The 21,155-nt window shown below is 49.4% G+C and overlaps 2 protein-coding genes across 62 annotated transcripts in view; one reads left to right on the forward strand and one right to left on the reverse strand.

Moving 5' to 3' along the window:
- Positions 1-21,155, reverse strand: part of LOC125685583 (zinc finger protein 664-like) — a 233,337-nt gene that overhangs the window by 47,910 nt on the left and 164,272 nt on the right. For 19 of the 36 annotated variants that reach the window (XM_048928753.1, XM_048928741.1, XM_048928745.1 and 16 more), the window contains one exon: positions 20,699-20,809. The exons of 10 other annotated variants lie outside the window; for them this stretch is intronic. In XM_048928753.1, coding sequence (XP_048784710.1) covers positions 20,699-20,809 — 111 coding nt within the window. Of the gene's footprint in view, positions 1-20,473; positions 20,594-20,698; positions 20,810-21,155 lie in introns of all 36 variants that reach the window. 7 more of the 36 variants (XM_048928726.1, XM_048928764.1, XM_048928765.1 and 4 more) reach the window with 1 other exon arrangement.
- The window catches only part of LOC125685589 (zinc finger protein 501-like), a 206,178-nt gene that overhangs the window by 40,406 nt on the left and 144,617 nt on the right, over positions 1-21,155 (forward strand). For 4 of the 26 annotated variants that reach the window (XM_048928813.1, XM_048928810.1, XM_048928804.1 and 1 more), the window contains one exon: positions 1,607-1,688. The exons of 8 other annotated variants lie outside the window; for them this stretch is intronic. In XM_048928813.1, the coding sequence (XP_048784770.1) occupies positions 1,635-1,688 (54 nt within the window). In that variant the 5' untranslated portion in view covers positions 1,607-1,634. Of the gene's footprint in view, positions 1-599; positions 701-1,606; positions 1,689-1,878; positions 2,006-2,596; positions 2,708-2,812; positions 4,053-21,155 lie in introns of those variants that run through there. 14 more of the 26 variants (XM_048928806.1, XM_048928801.1, XM_048928811.1 and 11 more) reach the window with 10 other exon arrangements.

Consider the following 21,155-nt stretch of genomic DNA (forward strand, 5'->3'; position numbering starts at 1 on the left):
CCCAGGCGTGTTGCAGCCCGGCTTGGGCTCCGAGGGGCGCAGGAAGGGGTTGGAGCTGGGACAGCGAGGAAGTGAGCACACGAGCTCAGCGTGCTCTGCTGCCTGGTTGGCTCTCTGGAACACAGCGCAGCTGGGCCTGCGTTTGTCCCTCTGGGCCACGGGAGATATGAGATGACCTCGCTCCGTAGCTCTGCACGCAAGGATTGATGGAAGTTTTGAACTCCCCGATGCCTCCTCTTGAGCGTGTGAATGCGAAGCCTCCAAGGGGGGAATTTCAACTCCCTTCTCCCTCCCCAGCAGCCCGCAGTTTCCCTTCAGGGACCCAGCAGGCAGCATCTGCCTCTAGCGGCGCTTTCAGGGTTACCTTTTGTGCGCTTAGCGCTGGGCTGATGGCTCACCTGGGGTCGTGCAAACCCCTGCCAAGGCTTTTTTCCCGGCATCTGCAGATGCCTTTAGCGCACAGCTGCGGGCCCTGAGCACGTCCAGCATCTGCAGCAGGTCCGGCACTGGGCTGTGCAATAGACGCTGAAAAGCTGGCGGTCTGTGGGCTGACTGCAGCACACGTTGAGAACGCGCCCGAGCTGCACGTCAGCAAAGTGCAGCCCAGGCTGCGTCGTGCAAAGGGCGCACGGTGCTGAGAAGGTCCCCGGGAAGCGAGCGCGGTGTGCGTGCTGAGCTGAATGGGAAGCAGCGTCCCCAGGTGGGGGAGGAGGGAAACGCATCCGCCGCGGCATTCTTGGTGCAATGGGGGAAGTGGGATTTTTTGGCTTGGAGAAGAGAAGGGTCTGGGCAGAGCTCGTGGTGGCCTTCCGGGACTTGAAGGAAACGCATAAAGTGGAGGGGAACGGCTGTTTACGAGGGTGGAGATTGACAGGACGAGGGGGAATGGTTTTAAATTGAGAAAGGGGAGATTTAGTTTAGATATCAGTTTTGCATTCAAAGGGTGCTGAAGCAAGTGAAGAGGTTGCCCGTAGAGGTCGTGGATGCCCCATTTCTGGATGCATTCAAGGCCCGGCTTAATGTGCCTCAGGGCAGCCTGGTCTGGTGGATGGAGACCCTGCACATAGCAGGGGTTTGAACTAGATGTTCTTTGTGTTCATTTTCCACTCAGGCCAATCTTGCGATGCTATAATTATCTTCAGATCTTCAATCTAACACATCGCCTTAGAGAAACTCACAAAAATCCAAAGTAACCATGAGTCTCTTAGGGAAGATCAGTATTGTGAAGGTGTCTCGACATCAAGGTGCCGGAGATCTGTGTGCAGGTGTGACCTCAAGAGACATCCCTGCTTGCGGAGAGATCCTGCCATGCAGCCCGCTGCAGTGCAGGAGAGCTTGATTGGTGCTTGGGCTGCTCCTTGTTTTGGGGAAAGATGAGTGACTCCTTGCCATGCTTTGTCTTAAGTCCCTGTTTGAGTGAGCTTTGTGATTTGTAATCAGCTTTAGCCAGAGTGTTACCAGTGCTGTTGCTGATTGTCTTCCTGTGTAAGGCCTCTTGTTGCCATCCCCCAGGCAGTGCCCCACAGATGGCCTGTGGAGGGCTGGGCTGGGACAGGGACTGCTGCGTTCCCTCACAGCTCCCCTCCCACTTCTCTTGTCCCTGCAGGCTCCGGTTCAACTTCTGCCTTCCAGCCATGATCATCTCACGTGCAGGAGAGTCGCAGATGGCCACAGCACATCCATCTCAGGTAGGGGCTGGGGGAAGCAGGCAGGAGAGGCCAAGGGGTGAGGGATGTGAATGCAGGGGGAGAGGGAGGTGGCCTCAGCCAGCGTGTGTGTGCTGGGGGCAGAGAAGCGGCTGGGACGGGAGTTTGTGTCCTGTTTGAGCTGCTTCCCTGGGCCTTGGCTGTTCCCAGCAAGGAGCCTCTTTACTTGCAGGAGCCCGTGAGCTTTGCGGAGGTGGCCGTGTATTTCAGCAGGGAGGAGTGGGCGCTGCTGGACCCTGCGCAGCGAGCGCTCTACCGGGACATGATGCTGGAGACGTACCAGTGCGTGGCCTCGCTGGGTGAGGGCTTTGCTGCCTTTCCTCCTCATTAGGGCACCTTTGGCTGTGCAGAATGAGCCTCTGCAGGCCGGGCCTTGAATGATCACCATGTAGTTCCATATTGATAACTACAACAGCAGCAAAGGAAATGCTGAGAAGCATGAGTTTCAGAAGGGATTAGGATGCACAGCAGGCTCACAAACGCCCCAGAGTCAGTGCTGGCAAGCAGGCATCAGCCAGGAGGGAGAGAACCAGCCCTTCCATTGGGGCTTTATATTGTGCCACCAGCTGCAGCTCACAGATGACTCCCTGCTTACTCCTTTACAGTGTAGGATTTTCCATTCACTTGCCGTAGACATTTTGATGCCTTGGTCACCGATATATTGTCCGAAAATCAACAAGCCATTCACAAGTGAATTTTAAAGAGAATATCCCTTCTTAATTTTCAGAGTTGTAAAAGCGTTCTTTGCTCCATAGGAAGCTGTGGGCCCAGTGTCATTCAGGCCCCAAGTGTGTTTTCTCCCTGGGGAGGGACACAGAGTAGAGCTGTTGAACAGGCACTGTGCCAGAATGATGGAAATGTTCTCATCTCCCCTGTTTCTCTGCTTGAAGCTCCACTTCCAGCCCCCAGACCAGTGCTGATCTCCCTGCTTGAAGGAGGGGAAGAGCCCTGGATCCCAGATGTGCGTAGCCCTGAGGCCGTGCCAGGAGACCTCAACCCAGGTGAGGTGGTGGAGGGAAGGAGGAGGTTGGGGCTGGAAGAGCCATCTCTGTGTGTGTTTCATTTTGGTCACTGTGTGCTATTTCTGGATTTCCTCTTTCATCCAGCAGGAACTGGGGTTACAGATCTACTGGAGGATCTGCAGGAAAGTGGTGTGGCCAAAAGGCGGTGGGGTGGTGTCTGTGTGGAAGAAATCAGAAGGGATGTCCAAGGAGGCGTGGAGCAAGGTCAGGCTGAGCACATCACCACGATGCCACTGGGAAAGTGTCTGCAAGAGAAAGGAAGGAGCCCACTGGACTCGAACATAGGTCAAAAGGAGCGTGAAGATCCCAGGAGCAAGGATGTGTGCCAGAAGGAAAAGCAGAATCCATGCACAGAGTGTGGAAACAGCTTTGAAAAAGATTCCAGCATCGTTAACCACCAGTGCATACGCTCAGCAATGAGTGCATACAAGTGCACTGACTGTGGGAAGAGCTTCAAATGGAGATCCCAACTCACCTACCACCAACGCGTCCACACAGGAGAGAGATCCTACGAGTGCTGTGAGTGTGGAAAGAGCTTCAAAAGCAGGTCTAATTTGAAGAGCCACAAACGCTTCCACTCAGAGGAGAGACCCTACAAGTGCTGTGAGTGTGGGTGGGCTGTAAAATGCCGTTCCCATCTCATCTACCACCTGCGCTTCCACACAGGAGAGAAACCATTTCAGTGTCATGAGTGTGGGAAGAGCTTCAAAAGCAGTTCTGAACTGAAGCGCCACGAGCGCTCCCACACAGGGGAGAAACCCTACAAGTGCCCTGAGTGTGGGAAGAGCTTCAAGAGCAGTTCTGCATTGAAGCAACACCAGCACTTCCACACAGGAGAGAGACCCTTCAAGTGTCCTGACTGTGGGAAGAGCTTTAAACGCAGATCTAATCTCAACACCCACAAGCACATCCACACCGCACACAGGCTGTAGAAGCATCTCATGATACGGAGAACCTTCAAAAGCAGTTTCAGCCTCGATACCTATCAGCACAGCCACACAAGATACAGAGCCTGCAGAGCCCAGAACGTAGGAAGAGCTTCAGGCAGAGCCCCAGCCTGGTGACCAACTATGGATTTGTGTAGTGATGAACCTTACAAATCCCTTGAGCAGAGGAAGAGCTCTGCGGCCAATCTAAATCCTCTTTCTCCTTCTTTGCATGAGAATTATGCACATTGCTCTCCTTCAGCTGCAGTTGCTGTGTTGAGTGGCCATACAGAGGAGAATCCAGAGCGGGATGTGTCACAGCCAGTCAAAAAGTTCTTCCAGGTGGCACGTTTCTGCCAGGGCTGTGTGCAAGGAGAGTCACCTCTTACCTCCCCCGTAGAAACTCCTGTGCTGTGGGGCAGCAGGTGAGGACCCAAAGGAAACCTCAGCTGGGCTGATATGTCACCAGGAAGGAAGAAATCCTGTCTGTAGGCTGTGTGGGAAGAGCTTCATCTGGAGCTCAACCCTCAGTAGATCCCAGAGAACCAACCAGTGGAGAGTCCCAGTGAGTGCCTTGACTGCAGGAAGAGGTGTGTCCAGAGCTGGGAGCTCAACACACATCTGTGGATTCACATGAGGAACCCTACAAATGCACAGCCTGCAAGAAGAGTTTTGGCCACACCTCAAACCTGCTGAGCTACCAGAGTGTCTGCACTTGGGCAAAGTCCAGTGAGTTCACGTGGCAGGAAGCCTTAGAAATGCCTCGCGTGTGAGAAGGGCTTTGTGCAGAGGGCAGAGTTCCTCACTGGCCCTACAAGTGTTCCTGGTGCATGACTGGCACCCTCTGCAGAAGGGACTTAACCCAGGAGCTTCAGATGGCCTTTCCTTGCTACCCAGAGCAGTTCTCTCACCATGCCCGGTTTCTTCTGCTCTTCCTGCCAGCAGCTTTTTGATGCCGTTTCCTAAGGAGAAGTGGCTGTGCAGGGATGTTCTGTGTGTCTGTGTGCATGTGTTGCTCTCAGTAATTTGTGAGTGCACTGATGAACCTGAGAGAAGGGTCAGGAGAGCAGTAACGTGGCTCTTGGAGGTTTTCTGAGAATCATCTGTAGTGGAAGGCGTAGAGGATGAATAAAGAAGCTGAGTTGTTCTGAATCTTTCTTCAGTGTAGTCTTGTTTGTTGTTCTTACAATGAATGTCAGCATGTGGAATGAGGAGAGGGAAAGGTGCAAGCAGGATTTGGTTTGTGTGCCTCCTCCAGACCAGTGCTTGCTTCTGTAGAAGGCGTTTTGTTCATACAATCCTATCATCCTTCCTAACCGTGCTGCGCAGTGGTTCTACTGCTCAGAGCAGCAGTGTTACACTGAGCCTTGTCTCCAATAAAAGTAGAAAAAGCTGAGCTTGTTCTCCAAGTTTCTGGAAGTGGATTGAGCAGAAGGCAGTGCAAACCCACATGGTGCACAAGCAGCTCATCCCCACAGCACAGAGATATCAGAGTGCTCTCGGGTGCATGCTTGCCTTGCATGTGATCCCTTTTGAGATTAAAGTTTTTTATTTTCAACTTGAGAAGGTGTGCGTGAGACCTGCTGCAGCAGATCCTTCACATTTGCTGTGCTCAGCTAAAGCTGCTGTGCTAGGAATGCAGTTGGCAGGAAGTGGAGGTTGATTTTGTTGAGCAGGAGCTTGCCCATGTCCTCAGGTGAGGCTCTGTGAAAGCTTCCTGACCCCCGAGAAGCTGCAAGGGGATGATGATTGCAGTACTGAGAAGCTCTGCTTCCTCCATCCCAGGAAGCAGGGCCTGGTCTTCCGCAAGAGGTACAGCAGAGCCCTGGAGGATGGACAAACTCACAGCTCCAAGGGAAAATGCTTGGGGAGGAAGCAAGGTGATGGGAGGCTTGGGGATCCCCAGCCACAGAGACGACTGCTCAGCCAATAGTTGGGGTGATTTACTTTTCAACCGCATCCAGTAATTGCTGTCATGTGGCATTGGTCATGTGTCTCCTCTTTCCTTTTAGGTTTCCCCAAACAGCATTCTCACTATTTTTTTTTTTTCATCTTACATCACTATTCTGAAAAATATTGATCAGGTTTTCCTTGAAATGAGAATAAAAATGATTTTCCACTTTTACTCCCTGAAACATCCTTTTATCTGCGGATTCCCCCTAATATTATGTACCAACCTGGTGGCCTTCGGTGATGTTGTCACCGTCTGGGTGGATGAGGGGTGAGCAGTGGATGTAGTCTACTTTGATTTCAGCAAGGTGTTTGATATTGTCTCCCACGACATCCTTATAACAAAGCTGAGGAAGTGTGGGATAGATGAGTGGACAGTGGGGTGGGTTGAGAACTGGCTGACTGGCAGAGCGCAGAGGGTCGTCGTTGGCGGTGCAGTCTGGTTGGAGGCCTGTAAACAGTGGTGTTCCTCAGGGGTCTGTGCTGGGTCCTTGTTCAACATCTTTATGAATGACCTCAATGAGGGGATAGTGGCCACCCTCAGCAAGTTTGCTGATGATACAAAGTTGGGAGGATTGGCTGACACACCTGAAGGCTGTGCTGCCATTCAGTGAGACCTGGAGAGGCTGGGGAGATGGGCAGAAAAAAAACGGATGAGGTTTAACAGAAGCAAGTGTAGAGTCTTGCATCTGGGAAGGAATAATTGCATGCACCAGTACAGGCTGGGGGATGAGCTGCTGGAAAGCTCTGCAGAGAGGGACCTGGGTGTCCTGGTTTACGACAGGTCGGCCATGAGCCAGCAGTGTGCCCTTGTGGCCAAAAAGGCCAATGGCATCCTGGGGCACATTAAAAAGAGCATGGCCAGCAGGTCGAGGGAGGTGATCCTCCCCCTCTGCTCTGCCTTGAGATGATGCTCAGGCCTCATCTGGAGTACTGTGTCCAGTTCTGGGCTCCCCAGTACAAGACAGGGACTCCTTGGAAAGAGTCCAGCGGAGGGCCACAAAGATGGTGAGGGGCCTGGAGCATCTCTCCTATGAAGAAAGGCTGAGTGAACTGGGTCTGTTCAGCCTGGAGAAAAGAAGACTGAGAGGGGACCTGATCCAGGTCTATAAGTCTCTGAGGTGTGGGGGGCAGAGTGGTTAGGCCAAACTGTTTTCAGCAGTGTGTGCAGACAGGACAAGGGGATACGGCCAGAAACGGCAGCATAGCAAGTTCTGCACAAATGAGCACAAGAACTTCTTTAGGTGAGGTGACGGAGCGCTGGAACAGGCTGCCCAGGAAGGTGGTGGAGTCTCCTTCTCTGGAGATGTTCATGAACCACCTGGACACCTACTTGTGCGACCTGGGGTAGGGAACTGCTTTGGCAGGGGGGTTGCACTCGATGATCTCTGGAGGTCCCTTCCAACCCCTACGATTCTGTGATCTCCTTCACAAGCTTCAGCTCAGCGTGAGCTTTAGCCTTCCCCATTGCTTCTCTGCAGGCTCTGACATCGCACCTGTACTCCTCCCACGGGGACAGGCCCTTTTTTCCACTTCTCCTAAACCTCCTTCTTCCCTTTGATCTTATCCATGAGCTCCTTGCTCATCCACGTAGGCCTCCCGCATCCATTCCCCAATTTCCTACTCTTAGGGATGCACCGATCCTGAGCTTGGAAGAAGTGCTGCTTCAATGTTGCCCAGCTCTCAAGGGCCCTCTTACCTTCAAGCACTCCAGCCCATGAGTTACGTCCAAGTAGAAATTGTTGGAGCTGGCTCTCTGAAAGTCCAGGGCAGCAATCCCACTTTTTGCCTTACTTCTTGCACACAAGATCTTGAACACCACCATCTCATGATTGCTGCATCTCAAGCTGCCCCCAAACTTCTCATCCCTAACAAGCCCATTCCTGATGGAAAGAACAAGGTCCAAAATCACCCCACCCACCCCTTGTTGGCTTCTCCAACAACTGTGTGACAAAACTATCTTCAGCACATTGCAGGATCCATTTGGACTGTGTGTGCCTGGCCATGTTGCTTACCCAGCAGATATCTGGATGATTCACGTCCCCCATGACAACCAGTGCATGGGATTGCAAGGCTACTTCCAGCTGCGTGTAGAAGGCCTCATGGAATTCATCCTCCTGATCTGGTGACTGTAGTACAACCCACAGCAATGTTGGCCATACCAGCCCTGCTCTTAATTCTCACCCACAAGCACTCCACACGTCCTTCACCCTCTCACGGGTGCACCTCAATCCATTCTAGTAGCTCTCTCACATGAAGTGCAACTCCTCCACCTCGCTTCCCCAGCCTGTCTTTCCTGAAAAGGACAGAGCCCTCCATGGCAGCATTCTAATCATGTGAGCTGTTGCACCACATCTCCGTGATTGCAGTGAGATCATGGCCCTGCAACTATACACAGATCTAGAGCTCATCCTGTTATTTCCCGTGCTACTCACCCTGGTCTACAGGCACTTTAGGGAAGCAGCAGGTGCAGTTACCCCGAGAGGGACGCATGAAGATTTTGGATGGAGTATTGGCAACAGGACCTTTACTGAGGAGTCTCGGTACAATCCTATGGGACTTAGGTTCAGAGGTTTTTCCCTGCAATCTCCAACAGTGACAACATCCCTCAGCCCTTCTCTGCCACACTGAATTCCCCTCCCTTGCCTCTTTGGACCTAGTTTAAAGCCCTGGTAATCAATGCAGAGAGCTTGCTTCCCAGCACACGTGAGCTCTGCTTGCTCAGTTGGAGTCCATCAGGAGCCCACATACCCCGTTTCTCAAATACCTGCACAAGATCAGAATACCCAAAGCCTTGATAAGACCCTGCCCCTTCAGCCAGGCAGCAAATGGGAGCCTCAGTGCTCCCCAGCCAGGAGCCCCCAATTACTAAGACTCTCCATCCTTCTTTCGTGGCACTGATACTGATGCAGTGCCCTGTCTGGCCCCCTGCCCTGCATTCTCAACGTGCTTCTCGGGACATCAGTTCTGACTATTTTCCTGACCCTCATCCTTTTCTGGCCTGAGAGACTCAAATCTATGACACAGGGACACTGCAGGGGTTGGTGGCACCGTGGATGTTGAGGGCAGACGCCTCCCTCTGCTACGAGCAGAACTGAGCAAATGAAGAGTTGGTAACCATTACCACGTGGGTAAATGCTGTCAGTAACTCGGAGGTGAGGTGATCCTGCATTCCTGGTCCACAAAAGAAATCCTGTGACACAGAGAAGGCACCTTAGCCTTGTGCACGAACCATTCAGTCTCATCTCTGTGCAGAGATGAAACAAAAATCTCGTGTCCCTCTGAGCAAATCAGATCCGGGCACACGGAGCTCAAGAACCCAGACTCCGTGACAACAGCAGTAACTTGCTTAGAGACTCTGATGGCAGCATTTCCATTTGCAATCCCATGTGATGCTGTTAAAGAAAACAGAGAATCATCTTGGAGGGGAATTCTGAACAGCTTACCCCATTCAAGAAAAAGTTGAATTCACGATGCCTTAATTGTTTTGTTTAACACCACTGCCATGGGTGTGTTACATGCTTTAGTTAAAGATCATGAGCACAGCATCAATAGATGGCAGCCTGACAATCACACCTGCTGTGACTGTAATGCTGTTGGCTATTCTCTCTTCCCAGTTGCTGAAGCACTGAGTTGAGTTAGGAACAGTCAACCTTTTGCTCTTCCTACTGCCACATTTGACAGAGGGTAGTAAGGGACTTCAAACACTCACTGAATTCCTTCTCAATTTGCAGTTTTACATTTCCCCACTCAAAGAATGTGAGCCATTGTCACTGCAGATAACATCAGCAGCAGGAAGATTTGAAAAGCAAAATGATCGCCCTCACACTGCATTTTGCCCACTGTCTGATACTGTTGTATGCAACCAGATAGACATGAAAACCACAGAGCTCATTGGCCGTGTGCTACAATCCCTAAATTTCTGGGATGCTGTTGAGCCATTAGGACAAGAGAGGCTGATCTTGAGATACTCCATAAAAGAATTAACAATAATTAATTAGTATCATCATCCAGGCTGAGTGGCTTATAGTAGACTCCCACAGTGACGTCCACTTCAGTTCTTTGTCCCTTCATTCATACCCAGAGGCTTTCAACCATGCCATTACTAACTACAAGCTCCATTCCATGCAGCCCACCAGTACCAGTATCATCAGCAACCCCATCCCATCTCACCTGCCCTCCATCTCCAACCTGGAGATCCCAGAGCCATCACAGAATCACAGAATCACAGAATCACAAGGTTGGAAACGACCTGCAAGATCATCTAGTCCAACCACCCTCCCATTCCTATTAGTACCACAAACTACTAAACCAGATCTCGTAGCTCCTCATCCAGGTGCCTCTTGTACACTGCCAGGGACGGTGACTCCACCACCTCCCTGGGCAGCCATTCCACTGCTTGACCACCCTCTGAGAGAAAAAGTTTCTCCTAATGTCCAGCCTAAACCTCCTCTGGTACAACTTCTTGCCGTTTCCTCGGGTCCTACTATTTGCCTGGGAGAAGAGGCCAGACCCTTTTACACCACAACCTCCCTTCAGTAAGTTGTAAAGTGCAATGAGGTCTTCCCTGAGCCTCCTCTTCTCCAGACTGAACAATCCCAGCTCCCTCAACCGCTCCTCATAAGACCATAAGCTCCAGACCCCTCACCAGTTTCGTTGCCCTTCTCTGGACACGTTCCAGGGCCTCAATGTCTTTCTTGTAGTGAGGGGCCCAAAACTGAACACAGCACTCGAGGTGCAGCCTCAGCAGAGCTGAGCAGAGGGGGATGATCACCTCCCTGCTCCTGCTGGCCGCACCATTTCTAATGCAGGCCAGGATGGTGTTGGCCCTCTTGGCCACCTGGGCACACTGCCAGCTCACGTTCAGCCGAGCATCAACCAACACCCCCAGCTACCTTTCCTCTTCACAGATTTCCACTTTCTTTCAGCACTTTCCACTCATCCCCAAGTCTGCATGGGGTTATTGTGGCCAAAGTGCAGGACCCGACACTTGGCCTTGTTAAACCTCATCCCATTCACCTCAGCCCAGCGATCCAGCTTATCTAGATCCTTCTGCAGGGCCTCCCTGCCTTCAGGCAGATCGACACCACCTCCCAGCTTGGTGTCATCTGCAAACTTATTCAGGGTGCACTCAATCCCTTCATCTAAGTTGTCAATGAAGATATTAAACAGGATGGGCCCCAGCACCGACCCCCGGGGGACACCACTTGAAACAGGTCTCCAGCTAGACTTCACTCCATTGACCTCCACCCGTTGAGCACGGCCTTCCAGCCATTTCCTTATCCAACGGAGGGTAAAACTGTCCAAGCCACGGGCAGCCAGTTTCCACAGAAGGATACTGTGAGAGACCATGTCAAAGGCTTTGCTGAAGCCTAGGTAGACTACATCAACAGCCTTTCCCTCATCTACCAGTCTGGTGACTCAGTGGTAGAAAGAGATGAGGTTGGTCAAACATGACCTGCCTTTCATGAACCCATGCTGGCTGGGCCTGATCCCGTGGACGTCACGCACGAGCCGTGTGATCTCTCCCAGGAGGATTTGTTCCATGACCTTCCCTGGTACTGATGTAAGGCTGACAGGGCTGTAGTTTCCCAGATCCTCCTTATGGCCCTTCTTGTAGATGGGAGTCACATCAGCAAGCCTCCAATCCTCTGGAACCTCTCCAGTCAACCAGGAGCGCTGGTAGATAGCCGAGAGCGGCTTAGCAATCACCCCCGCCAACTCCCTCCCAACATTCCCTAGGATGAAGCCCATCCGGTCCCATGAACTTGTGACTGTCCAGATGGAGGAGGAGCTCCCTAACGGCCTCCACCTCAATCTCCGGGGAGACATTCTGCGTGTCAGCCCAGATATCCAGATCAGGGCACAAAGTGCCCTGAAGATAACTGGTCTGACTATTAAAGGCAGATGTAAAGAAGGCGTTGAGGACCTCAGCCTTCTCCTTGTCATCTGGGGTCACATTCCCTGCCGCATCAATTAAAGGACAGAGATTATCCTTGGTTTTTCTCTTGCCATTGATATATTTGTAAAAGGATTTCTTATCCTCTTTTACTGCAGTGGCCAATCTAAGTTCAAGATGGGCTTTTGCCTTCCGGACTTCCTCCCTGCATACCTTAGCAACTTCCTTGTAATCTCCCCTAGTAGCTTGTCCCTTCTTCCAGAATGACATCGGCTCTCTTTTTTTTCCTGAGCCTTGACAGTAATTTCCGGCTCATCCACACCAGTCTTCTCCCCCAACGGCTCGCCTTATGGTATTCAGGGACAGCCTGTTTTTGCGCCTTTAAGATTTTCACCTTGAGGAGCATCCAGGCTTCCTGGACCCCTTTACCCTTAAGGAGCGACTCCCAAGGAACCCATGCTACAAGCGTCCTGAGCAGGTCAAAGTCTGCCCTCTGGAAGTTCAAGATAGCAGTTTTGGTAGTCACCCTTCTGACATCTCCAAGAACAGAGAACCCTACAATTTCATGGTCGCTCGGCCCTAGACAGTCTCCAACCTTCACATCACCTACCAGTCCTTCTCTGTTAGCAAAGAGCAGGTCAAACAGGGCACCACCCCTGGTAGGCTCTCGTACCAGCTGTGTAAGGAAGCTATCTTCCACACACTCCAGAAACCTCTTGGACTGCTTCCTTTGAGCCATGTTATATTTCCAACATATATCAGGGAAGTTGAAATCCCCCACAAGAACGAGTGCTGGCGATCGCACGACTTCCGCAAGCTGCTCATAGAATGCTTCGTCCATCTCCTCATCCTGATTTGGTGGTCTATAACAGACCCCAACTACGATGTCTCCCCTACAGGCCTTCCCCCTGACCCTCACCCATAGACACTCCACTTTATCATTTGCAATCTCAAGCTCTTCAACATCAAAACAGTCTTTAATATAAAGGGCCACACCACCACCCTTCCTTCCTTGTCTACCTTGTTCTATCCTTGTCTGAAGAGCTTATAGCCATCGATCTCAACACTCCAGTCATGGGAGCAGTCCCACCATGTTTCAGTAACAGCAGCTAGATCATAGATAGCCTGGTGCACAATCGCTTCCAGATCCTCCTGCTTGTTGCTCGTGCTGCGTGCATTGGTACACATGCACTTGAGCCGAGTCATTTGCCTCACTCCCAGCTCTAAAATCGTTCCCCTAGGCTCTTTTCTTGTGAGGCCTGTGCTGTCCCCCTTCCCCCGTCATAATTAGTTTAAAGCTCTATCGATGAGCCCCACTAGCTCCTGAGCTAAGATTCATTGTCCCCTTTGAGATAGGTGGGTTCCATAGTTGGACAGCAAGCTAGGGGCCGAGTAAACTACCCCATGGTCGAAGAACCCAGTTTCTGGCTCGGCACCAGCCTCTGAGCCAGTTATTCATTGCTTGCACCTTCCGTGCAAGCTCTGAGTCTCACACTGCCCCTGATAGTACAGAACAAAAGGAGTACTTGTACTCCTGCACCTTGAACTAAGCGCCCTAAACCCTTGAAATCCCTTTTCATTGCCCGTAGGCTTGTCTGAGTAATTTCTTCACTGCCCACCTGAACTATGAGCAATGGAAAGTAATCAGTGGGCCTCACCAGCTTTGGTATTTTCCTGCTTATGTCCCTGACCCGGGCCCCAGGAAGGCAGCACACTTCTCGGTGGCTCAGGTCTGGTCTGCATATGGGACCCTCTGTTCCTCTGAGAAGGGAGTCACCCACCACGACCACCCTTCTTTCTTTCCTGACAGAGGCAGTCTGGAGGCATGGGGATGGCCGCCTCGCCTTAGACTCCCTCCTTGCCTTAGGCTCCCTCCTCGGCAGATCCTCCATCACCTCATTGCTCACCTCACCTTCCATTTCCAGCATGTGAAACCTGTTGCTAAGGGGGATCTGGGGAAGCGGGGCAGGCAGGCATGGCGGGTTCCCATGACGTTGAGTAGGGACTCTCGTCCAACCCTCCTCATCAGTCAGGTCTGTCCTACTCTGATGGGGCTGGGCTTTTGTGAGGGTGTCTTCCTGGCACCCCTTCCTCTGACATGCCAGCCAGTCACCCCAACAGTCTATCTCCTGCTCACATTCCCTGATGGTCCTAGGTTTCTGTACCTCTTCCTTGAGCTCAATCACCAGCTGGAGTAACTCATCCACTTGCTCACATGTCACACAGGTGTAATCCCTGCCATCTTCCCCAGGTAGCAGCAGGCTCAAGCAGTCCCTGAAGCCAGAGACTTGAACAGACACATTTCTGAGCAGCCCCTCCATCTGGGTTGCCACAATCTTCTTGGAATAAAGTCGCTGCCTGGTGGAAACCATGATAGCCTCCCTGTTCTCAATAGGCTGAAACAATACTTCACACCTGCTCTGCTGTGTGGGCATCCATCACACACAGCACACCCGTCACAGGACCGTTCCCACCACGTCTCACTCATACTGATGATGCTGCAGCACACAGGGCCTCCAGCTTTGGATGCCAACGTGAAAAACCAATAACGCATAACAGCCTTGCACATGGGCACCTGGGGGGCTGGTTGTTCCCTTGGGAGCTGCGTCTGTGGCTGTGTTGATTCCATGAGTGCAGAGGTGTCTATGACATTGCTCTCTGCGGGGTGGATGCAAGTACTGGTAGAATTCACCAAGACAAAGCTTCCCAAGTGAACATCCAACCTGAGAATGGAAGGCCCCCTCCTCCCTCCCCAGAATTCCACAACCACAAGCAATACAAACCAATGTAACATCTGAAATAATCCTGTTACTGCAGTCAGGGCGCTGCAGTCACAACTCTGCAGAGACTCATGTCTGCAACAGAAGGACTTTCCCCAGAGCAAAGGGAAAGCAGGGGAGTTCAGAGGCACATGAGTTTTCTAACTCTTAATGCAATTAAACATGACGTGTGACAAACCATGGGGGGAAATTCACCATTAAAATGATTCTTTCAGGAAAAAAAATAATGGGAAAAACAGCTTCACCGGCTCACCAAAATCAACCTCCACTTCCTGCCGACTGCATCCCTAGCACAGCAGCTTTAGCTGAGCACAGCAAATGAGAAAGCTCTCCTGCAGGAGGTCTTGCACACACCTTCTCAAGTTGAAAATAAAAACCTTTAATCTCAAAAGGGATCAATTGCAAGGCAAGCATGCACTGGAGAGCACTCTGGTATCTCTGTGCTGTGGGGATGAGCTGCTGGAACACCGTGTGGGTTTGCACTGCCTTCTGCTCCCACCACCTCCAGAAACTTGGAGAACAAGCTCAGCTTTTTGTACTTTTATTGGAGACAAGGCTCAGTGTCACACTGCTGCTCTGAGCAGTGGACGGAGACCAGCTCAAGACGCCTGGGACATACGGGCTTAAGGCTCTGGTGGCGCAAAAGCAAAGTTTATTGTTGTTACAGGGTTTTTATATCTTTTAGCTACAGGAGTATACAATACTTAAATCAGATAACAGTCATGTGGCTGACAGCAATACATCATTGCTTAATTAACTCTTTTGTGTTATGATCAGTACAGTGATCAAAAGTCGTTCTCTTCACAGAACATGTTCTGCTCTTGGTCACGGAACGAAGAAGCTGTAGCTTATGCTTGCTAGTTTCACATGGCAGTCCTTCCCTTTCAGGAGGGGCCGCGTGTTCCCTGTTTGACCCTTTCAGGCCAGCCAGGTCTGTTTTGCTTAACAGTCTTCCTCATTCCACCCTTTTCTATTTTATTAGACCAGGGGTGGTGGTGGTTTGTTTTTTGTGTTTTCCATGTCCGATTTTTTAAGATTTATACGCAAATTTTGGAGTCTATTTGTTATCATTTTCATCAAGCATGGACAAGCAAGAGTTCCTATTATTATCATTATGGCAATGACTATCAGCCCATAAATTCCATTTCTAAATGATTTGAAGGACGGAAATGCAGATTTTAGAGCGCTTATAAATGTAGTAGTTTGAGTTGCTACTGAAAGATCTATATGGTGCGATTGTATCATATCGTGAATGTGCTGTCTCAATTCCCTAAGATCTAATGATGTGTTCGCATTATTCCATATGCCTTAAAGATGATCTTGTATTTTGTTCCAAGAGAATTTGGTATTATTGTATTCAACAGGAGTCACACAGATAGCTCGGTATTCTGCATGACACAAGAGAGATTCACGAGTAGCTATAATTTGTAACTGTCTTCCCAGGATGTCTACTGTAACCTTTGAGGAATTGAGACGCAGTTCAATCTTTTCATCCCAAGTAGCTTGATTTTGTAACGCTTTAGATACATTAATTGATAATTCATTAACATAAGCTGCTGTCTGAATACTAGTTGTTAAAGAAATAGAAGCTACTGTAGTTACTGCTATGGCAGCAATGAGCGCAGCTATTCCAGCTATTATTAATCCGACCATTCGCTTAGATCTCTCTATCAATTGCAAAGAAGTTTCTTGGAGGATTTCCATTCCCTTGTCAGCATACCAATAATGTGTCAAATTTACAGGAAGATAGACGTAATCGGGTTGCTTTACTAACAAGAAGGAACTACTGCTACTATTAAGACAATTAGAGATTACACAATCGGTACAACTCACTATGCTATTCACAATATTTAGTGGTCCGCTTAAAAAGGCATAAGGTTCTGGAACACAAACTCGCATATAAAACTCAGTTGTATAACTCTCTGCAGTCATTGCCCATTTATTATTTATTTGAATCCAAATCAATGAATTAATTGGACCAATTAATTGGATTAATTGATTAATGGACCAAATTAATTGGTCGCCCTTGATTTCCTATCATATTCCAATCACAGATAGTGGAATCAATGCACACTGTTTCGTTAGCTCGACATGCTCTCCATAAAGGTGCAAATTCTGTTTTTGGAGTGATTGTGCTTTGACATAAAGGAAAATTTAAGGGAGGTGTTCCAGAACCTCTTGTCCCTTTAGCTAAATCTATATAGAGAAAATTCAGAGCCCAATGAATTCCTGTTGAAACATTGGTATCCCAATCTTGCTGCATTATAATTTGTTCACACAATGGATTCGTCTAGGTTAGAATCAGTCTCTGCATCTTTCTTCGCAGTTTTCCCATTTTGGTTTTGGGCATGATGGACGTATCTCTCCGGTATCCACCGTGGTGAGGTTTCGTCTGTAGGGAAAAAACAAACATATCCTCTGCCCCAAATTAGTACAGGATCAGGACCATAAATTTTACCGTCTATTGGATTTCTCCAATATGCTATTGGTTTATCTCTTTTTATTACTCCAATGTCTATCCACAGCCAATTTTCTGTCATCATCCAATGTCAAAAAATTTAAAACAAACAATGCATGTGATAACATAGAGGACGGAGTATCTTTAATTCCTCATGTCCCCCTTTTTATTTTCTTTAGTTGAGTTTTCAATAAATGATTAAATTTTTCTACTATGCCTTGGCCTTCTGGATTATATGGAATTCCAGTTTTATGGTAAATTTTAAAATGTCAACAAAAGGTTGCAAAACCGCTACTTACATAAGCTGGCCTGTTATCGGTTTTTAATGATTTCGGTGTTCCCATAACGCTAAAACAATGCAAAAGATGGTTGCATACATGAGAGAGTTTTCACCAGACAAGGCTGAGGCTACTGCAAAGTGAGAGAAAGTGTCAATTGTTACATGGACATAAGAAGATTTTCCAAAAGAAGGTACATGTGTGATATCCATCTGCCATAAATCATTAGGCATTAATCCTCTGGGGTTCACTCCAAAATGAGGAACTGGTAATAAAGGGGCACAAGAAGAACCGTTCCGCATATTCGGAAGTCCAAAGCAAATATTCACCTCCACTTAACACAGCCTTTGCCAAGCTTTTCCAGTCAGAAGGGGGGAGAATATTAGCAGCTTTAAGCTCTTTCAGTTGTTTAAAAGGAATAGGCTCATAATCATTCAGAATGCCACCGTTTGCAAGTTGACGCTGTATGACAGGGAAAACTTGAGACGGGAAAAGTTGCCCAGAAAATTCATCAATTGTTTCCCCAGCTTTCCTTGCTTCTTTGAGCGCTAATTGCATAGGGGATTGTTGCATAAGCAGAGCGTCTACTCCAGGCGGGGGAGGCATTCGCCCTGCTCGAAAGGCACGCAAAACAGCAAGGGGATCTGATCGAGCCTGATCAACTATCTGTTGTGTCTGCACAGCGGCATTAGCAACCTGTAACGCTGGGAATACAGCCGCAAAGTCCTTATGGTGATATTCAGCAGCCTCTTTTTCTAACTCTCCCCAATCATCAGGGGGTAAAATATCCTTTGTTATGTTAGTGCCAGGAGGTTTACAAGGCGGCAAGTCGTTTGCTAATTTACAAATCAAAGGTTGCTCATATTGGGGAGGGGACAGTGGGGGTGCCGATGGCATAGACGAAGGGATATGATCAAGAGATTTTGATCGCGACAAGGCAGGATATAACTTTTCTGTTGAGCGAGTGGTCCGCTGCCACTTCTCATCTCCCGTGTCTCCTCTGAGACATTCTTTTATTAGAGTCCAAAGCGTAAAGGTATCAATAGGTACCTTCTCAGGACCATGCACAGCATAATAGCCCTGGAGTCTTTCACCTACTTTATTCCAAGTTTCAATATTAATAGTTCCATCCCTGGGAAACCAGGGGCATACTTCCTCTATAAAATCTAAAAAACGACTAATCTGACCCCGAGTCACTTTTACTCCTCGGGCAACTAATAATGATTTCAGCATTGCAGAAAAAATGCCTCATTCTGTACTTGCAGCTTGTCCCATTTTATTTAACAATCTGTCCAATTCCCTAGTCCTTACCTCCCTATTTCAACTTACCAACCGCGGCTCGTGGGAGGAAGCGACGCCTTTGTCATATGGAGTCCGAGATTCCCGGGTTTCGGCACCAAATGACGGAGACCAGCTCAAGACGCCTGGGACAGACGGGCTTAAGGCTCTGGTGGCGCAAATGCAAAGTTTATTGTTGTTACAGGGTTTTTATATCTTTTAGCTACAGGAGTATACAATACTTAAATCAGATAACAGTCATGTGGCTGACAGCAATACATCATTGCTTAATTAACTCTTTTGTATTATGATCAGTACAGTGATCAAAAGGCGTTCTCTTCACAGAACATGTTCTGCTCTTGGTCATGGAACGAAGAAGCTGTAGCTTATGCTTGCTAGTTTCACATGGCAGTCCTTCCCTTTCAGGAGGGGCCGCGTGTTCCCTGTTTGACCCTTTCAGGCCAGCCAGGTCTGTTTTGCTTAACAGTCTTCCTCAAGCAGTAGAACCACTGCGCAGCACGGTTAGGAAGGATGATAGGATTGTATGAACAAAACGTCTTCTACAGAAGCAAGCACTGGTCTGGAGGAGGCACCCAAACCAAATCCTGCTTGCACCTTTCCCTCTCCTCATTCCACATGCTGACATTCATTGTAAGAACAACAAACAAGACTACACTGAAGAAAGATTCAGAACAACTGAGCTTCTTTATTCACCCTCTACGCCTTCCACTACAGATGATTCTCAGAAAACCTCCAACAGCCACGTTACTGCTGTCCTGACCCTTCTCTCAGGTTCATCAGTGCACTCACAAATTACTGAGAGCAACACATGCACACAGACACACAGAACATCCCTGCACAGCCACTTCTCCTTAGGAAATGGCATCAAAAAGCTGCTGGCAGGAAGAGCAGAAGAAACCGGGCATGGTGAGAGAACTGCTCTGGGTAGCAAGGAAAGGCCATCTGAAGCTCCTGGGTTAAGTCCCATCTGCAGAGGGTGCCAGTCATGCACCAGAAACACTTGTAGGGCCAGTGAGGAACTCTGCCCTCTGCACAAAGCCCAGTGACCAGGCTGAGACTCTGGCTGAAGCTGTTCCCATGTTTGGAGCTCTGCAGGCTCTGTATCTTGTGTGGCTCTGCTGGTAGGTAATGAGGCTGGAACTACTTTTGAAGGTTCCCAAAGTTTTGATATGCTTCTACAGCCCATGTGTGCTGTGGATGTGCTTGTGGGTGATGAGATCAGATCTGTGTTTAAAGCTCTTTTCACACTCCAGACATTTGAAGGGTCTCTCCCCTGTGTGGATGCGCTGGTGCTGCTTCAGTGCAGAACTGCTCTTGAAGCTCTTCCCACACTCAGAGCACTTGTAGGGTCTCTCCCCTGTGTGGATGCGCTGGTGGCACTTCAAATCATAACTCCTTGAGAAGCTCTTCCCACACTCTGAGCACTTGTAAGGTCTCTCCTCTGAGTGCATACGCTGGTGAAGCTTCAATTTGGAATTGCAAATGAAGCTCTTCCCACACTCACAGCACTTGCAGGGTCTCTCTCCTGTGTGTGTGAGTTGGTGGTAGGTGAGTTGGGATCTCCATTTGAAGCTCTTCCCACAGTCAGAGCACCTGTAGGGTCTCTCCTCTGAGTGGAAGCGTTTGTGGCTCTTCAAATCAGAACTGCTTTTGAAGCTCTTCCCACACTCAAAGCACTTGTAGGGTCTCTCCTCTGAGTGAATACGCTGGTGGCTCTTCATATAAGAACTGCTTTTGAAGCTCTTCCCACACTCAAAGCACTTGTAGGGTCTCTCCTCTGAATGCATACGTTGGTGGTACTTCATATAAGAACTGCTTTTGAAGCTCTTCCCACACTCACAGCACTTGTAGGGTCTCTCTCCTGTGTGGATGCGTTGGTGGTAGGTGAGTTTGGATCTCCATTTGAAGCTCTTCCCACATTCAGTGCACTTGTATGCACTCATTGCTGAGCGTATGCACTGGTGGTTAACGATGCTGGAATCTTTTTCAAAGCTGTTTCCACACTCTGTGCATGGATTCTGCTTTTCCTTCTGGCACACATCCTTGCTCCTGGGTTCTTCACGCTCCTTTTGACCTATGTTCGAGTCCAGTGGGCTCCTTCCTTTCTCTTGCAGACACTTTCCCAGTGGCATCGTGGTGATGTGCTCTGCCTGACCTTGCTCCACGCCTCCTTGGACATCCCTTCTGATTTCTTCCACACAGACACCACCCCATCGCCTTCTGGCCACACCACTTTCCTGCAGATCCTCCAGTAGATCTGTAACCCCAGTTCCTGCTGGATGAAAGAGGAAATCCAGAAATAGCACACAGTGACCAAAATAAAACACACACAGAGATGGCTCTTCCAGCCCCAAACTCCTCCTTCCCTCCACCACCTCACCTGGGCTGAGGTCTCCTGGCACGGCCTCAGGGCTACGCACATCTGGGATCCAGGGCTCTTCCCCGCCTTCAAGCAGGGAGATCAGCACTGGTCTGGGGGCTGGAAGTGGAGCTTCAAGCAGAGAAACAGGGGAGATGAGAACATTTCCATCATTCTGGCACAGTGCCTGTTCAACAGCTCTACTCTGTGTCCCTCCCCAGGGAGAAAACACACTTGGGGCCTGAATGACACTGGGCCCTCAGCTCCCTTTGCAGCAAAGAACGCTTTTACAACTCTGAAAATTAAGAAGGGATATTCTCTTTAAAATTCACTTGTGAATGGCTTGTTGATTTTCTGACAATATATCAGTGACCAAGGCATCAAAATGTCTACGGCAAGTGAATGGAAAATCCTACACTGTAAAGGAGTAAGCAGGGAGTCATCTGTGAGCTGCAGCTGGTGGCACAATATAAAGCCC

This window comes from Lagopus muta, chromosome 28 (genome assembly GCF_023343835.1).
Source record: "Lagopus muta isolate bLagMut1 chromosome 28, bLagMut1 primary, whole genome shotgun sequence".
Classification (NCBI taxonomy): domain Eukaryota; kingdom Metazoa; phylum Chordata; class Aves; order Galliformes; family Phasianidae; genus Lagopus; species Lagopus muta.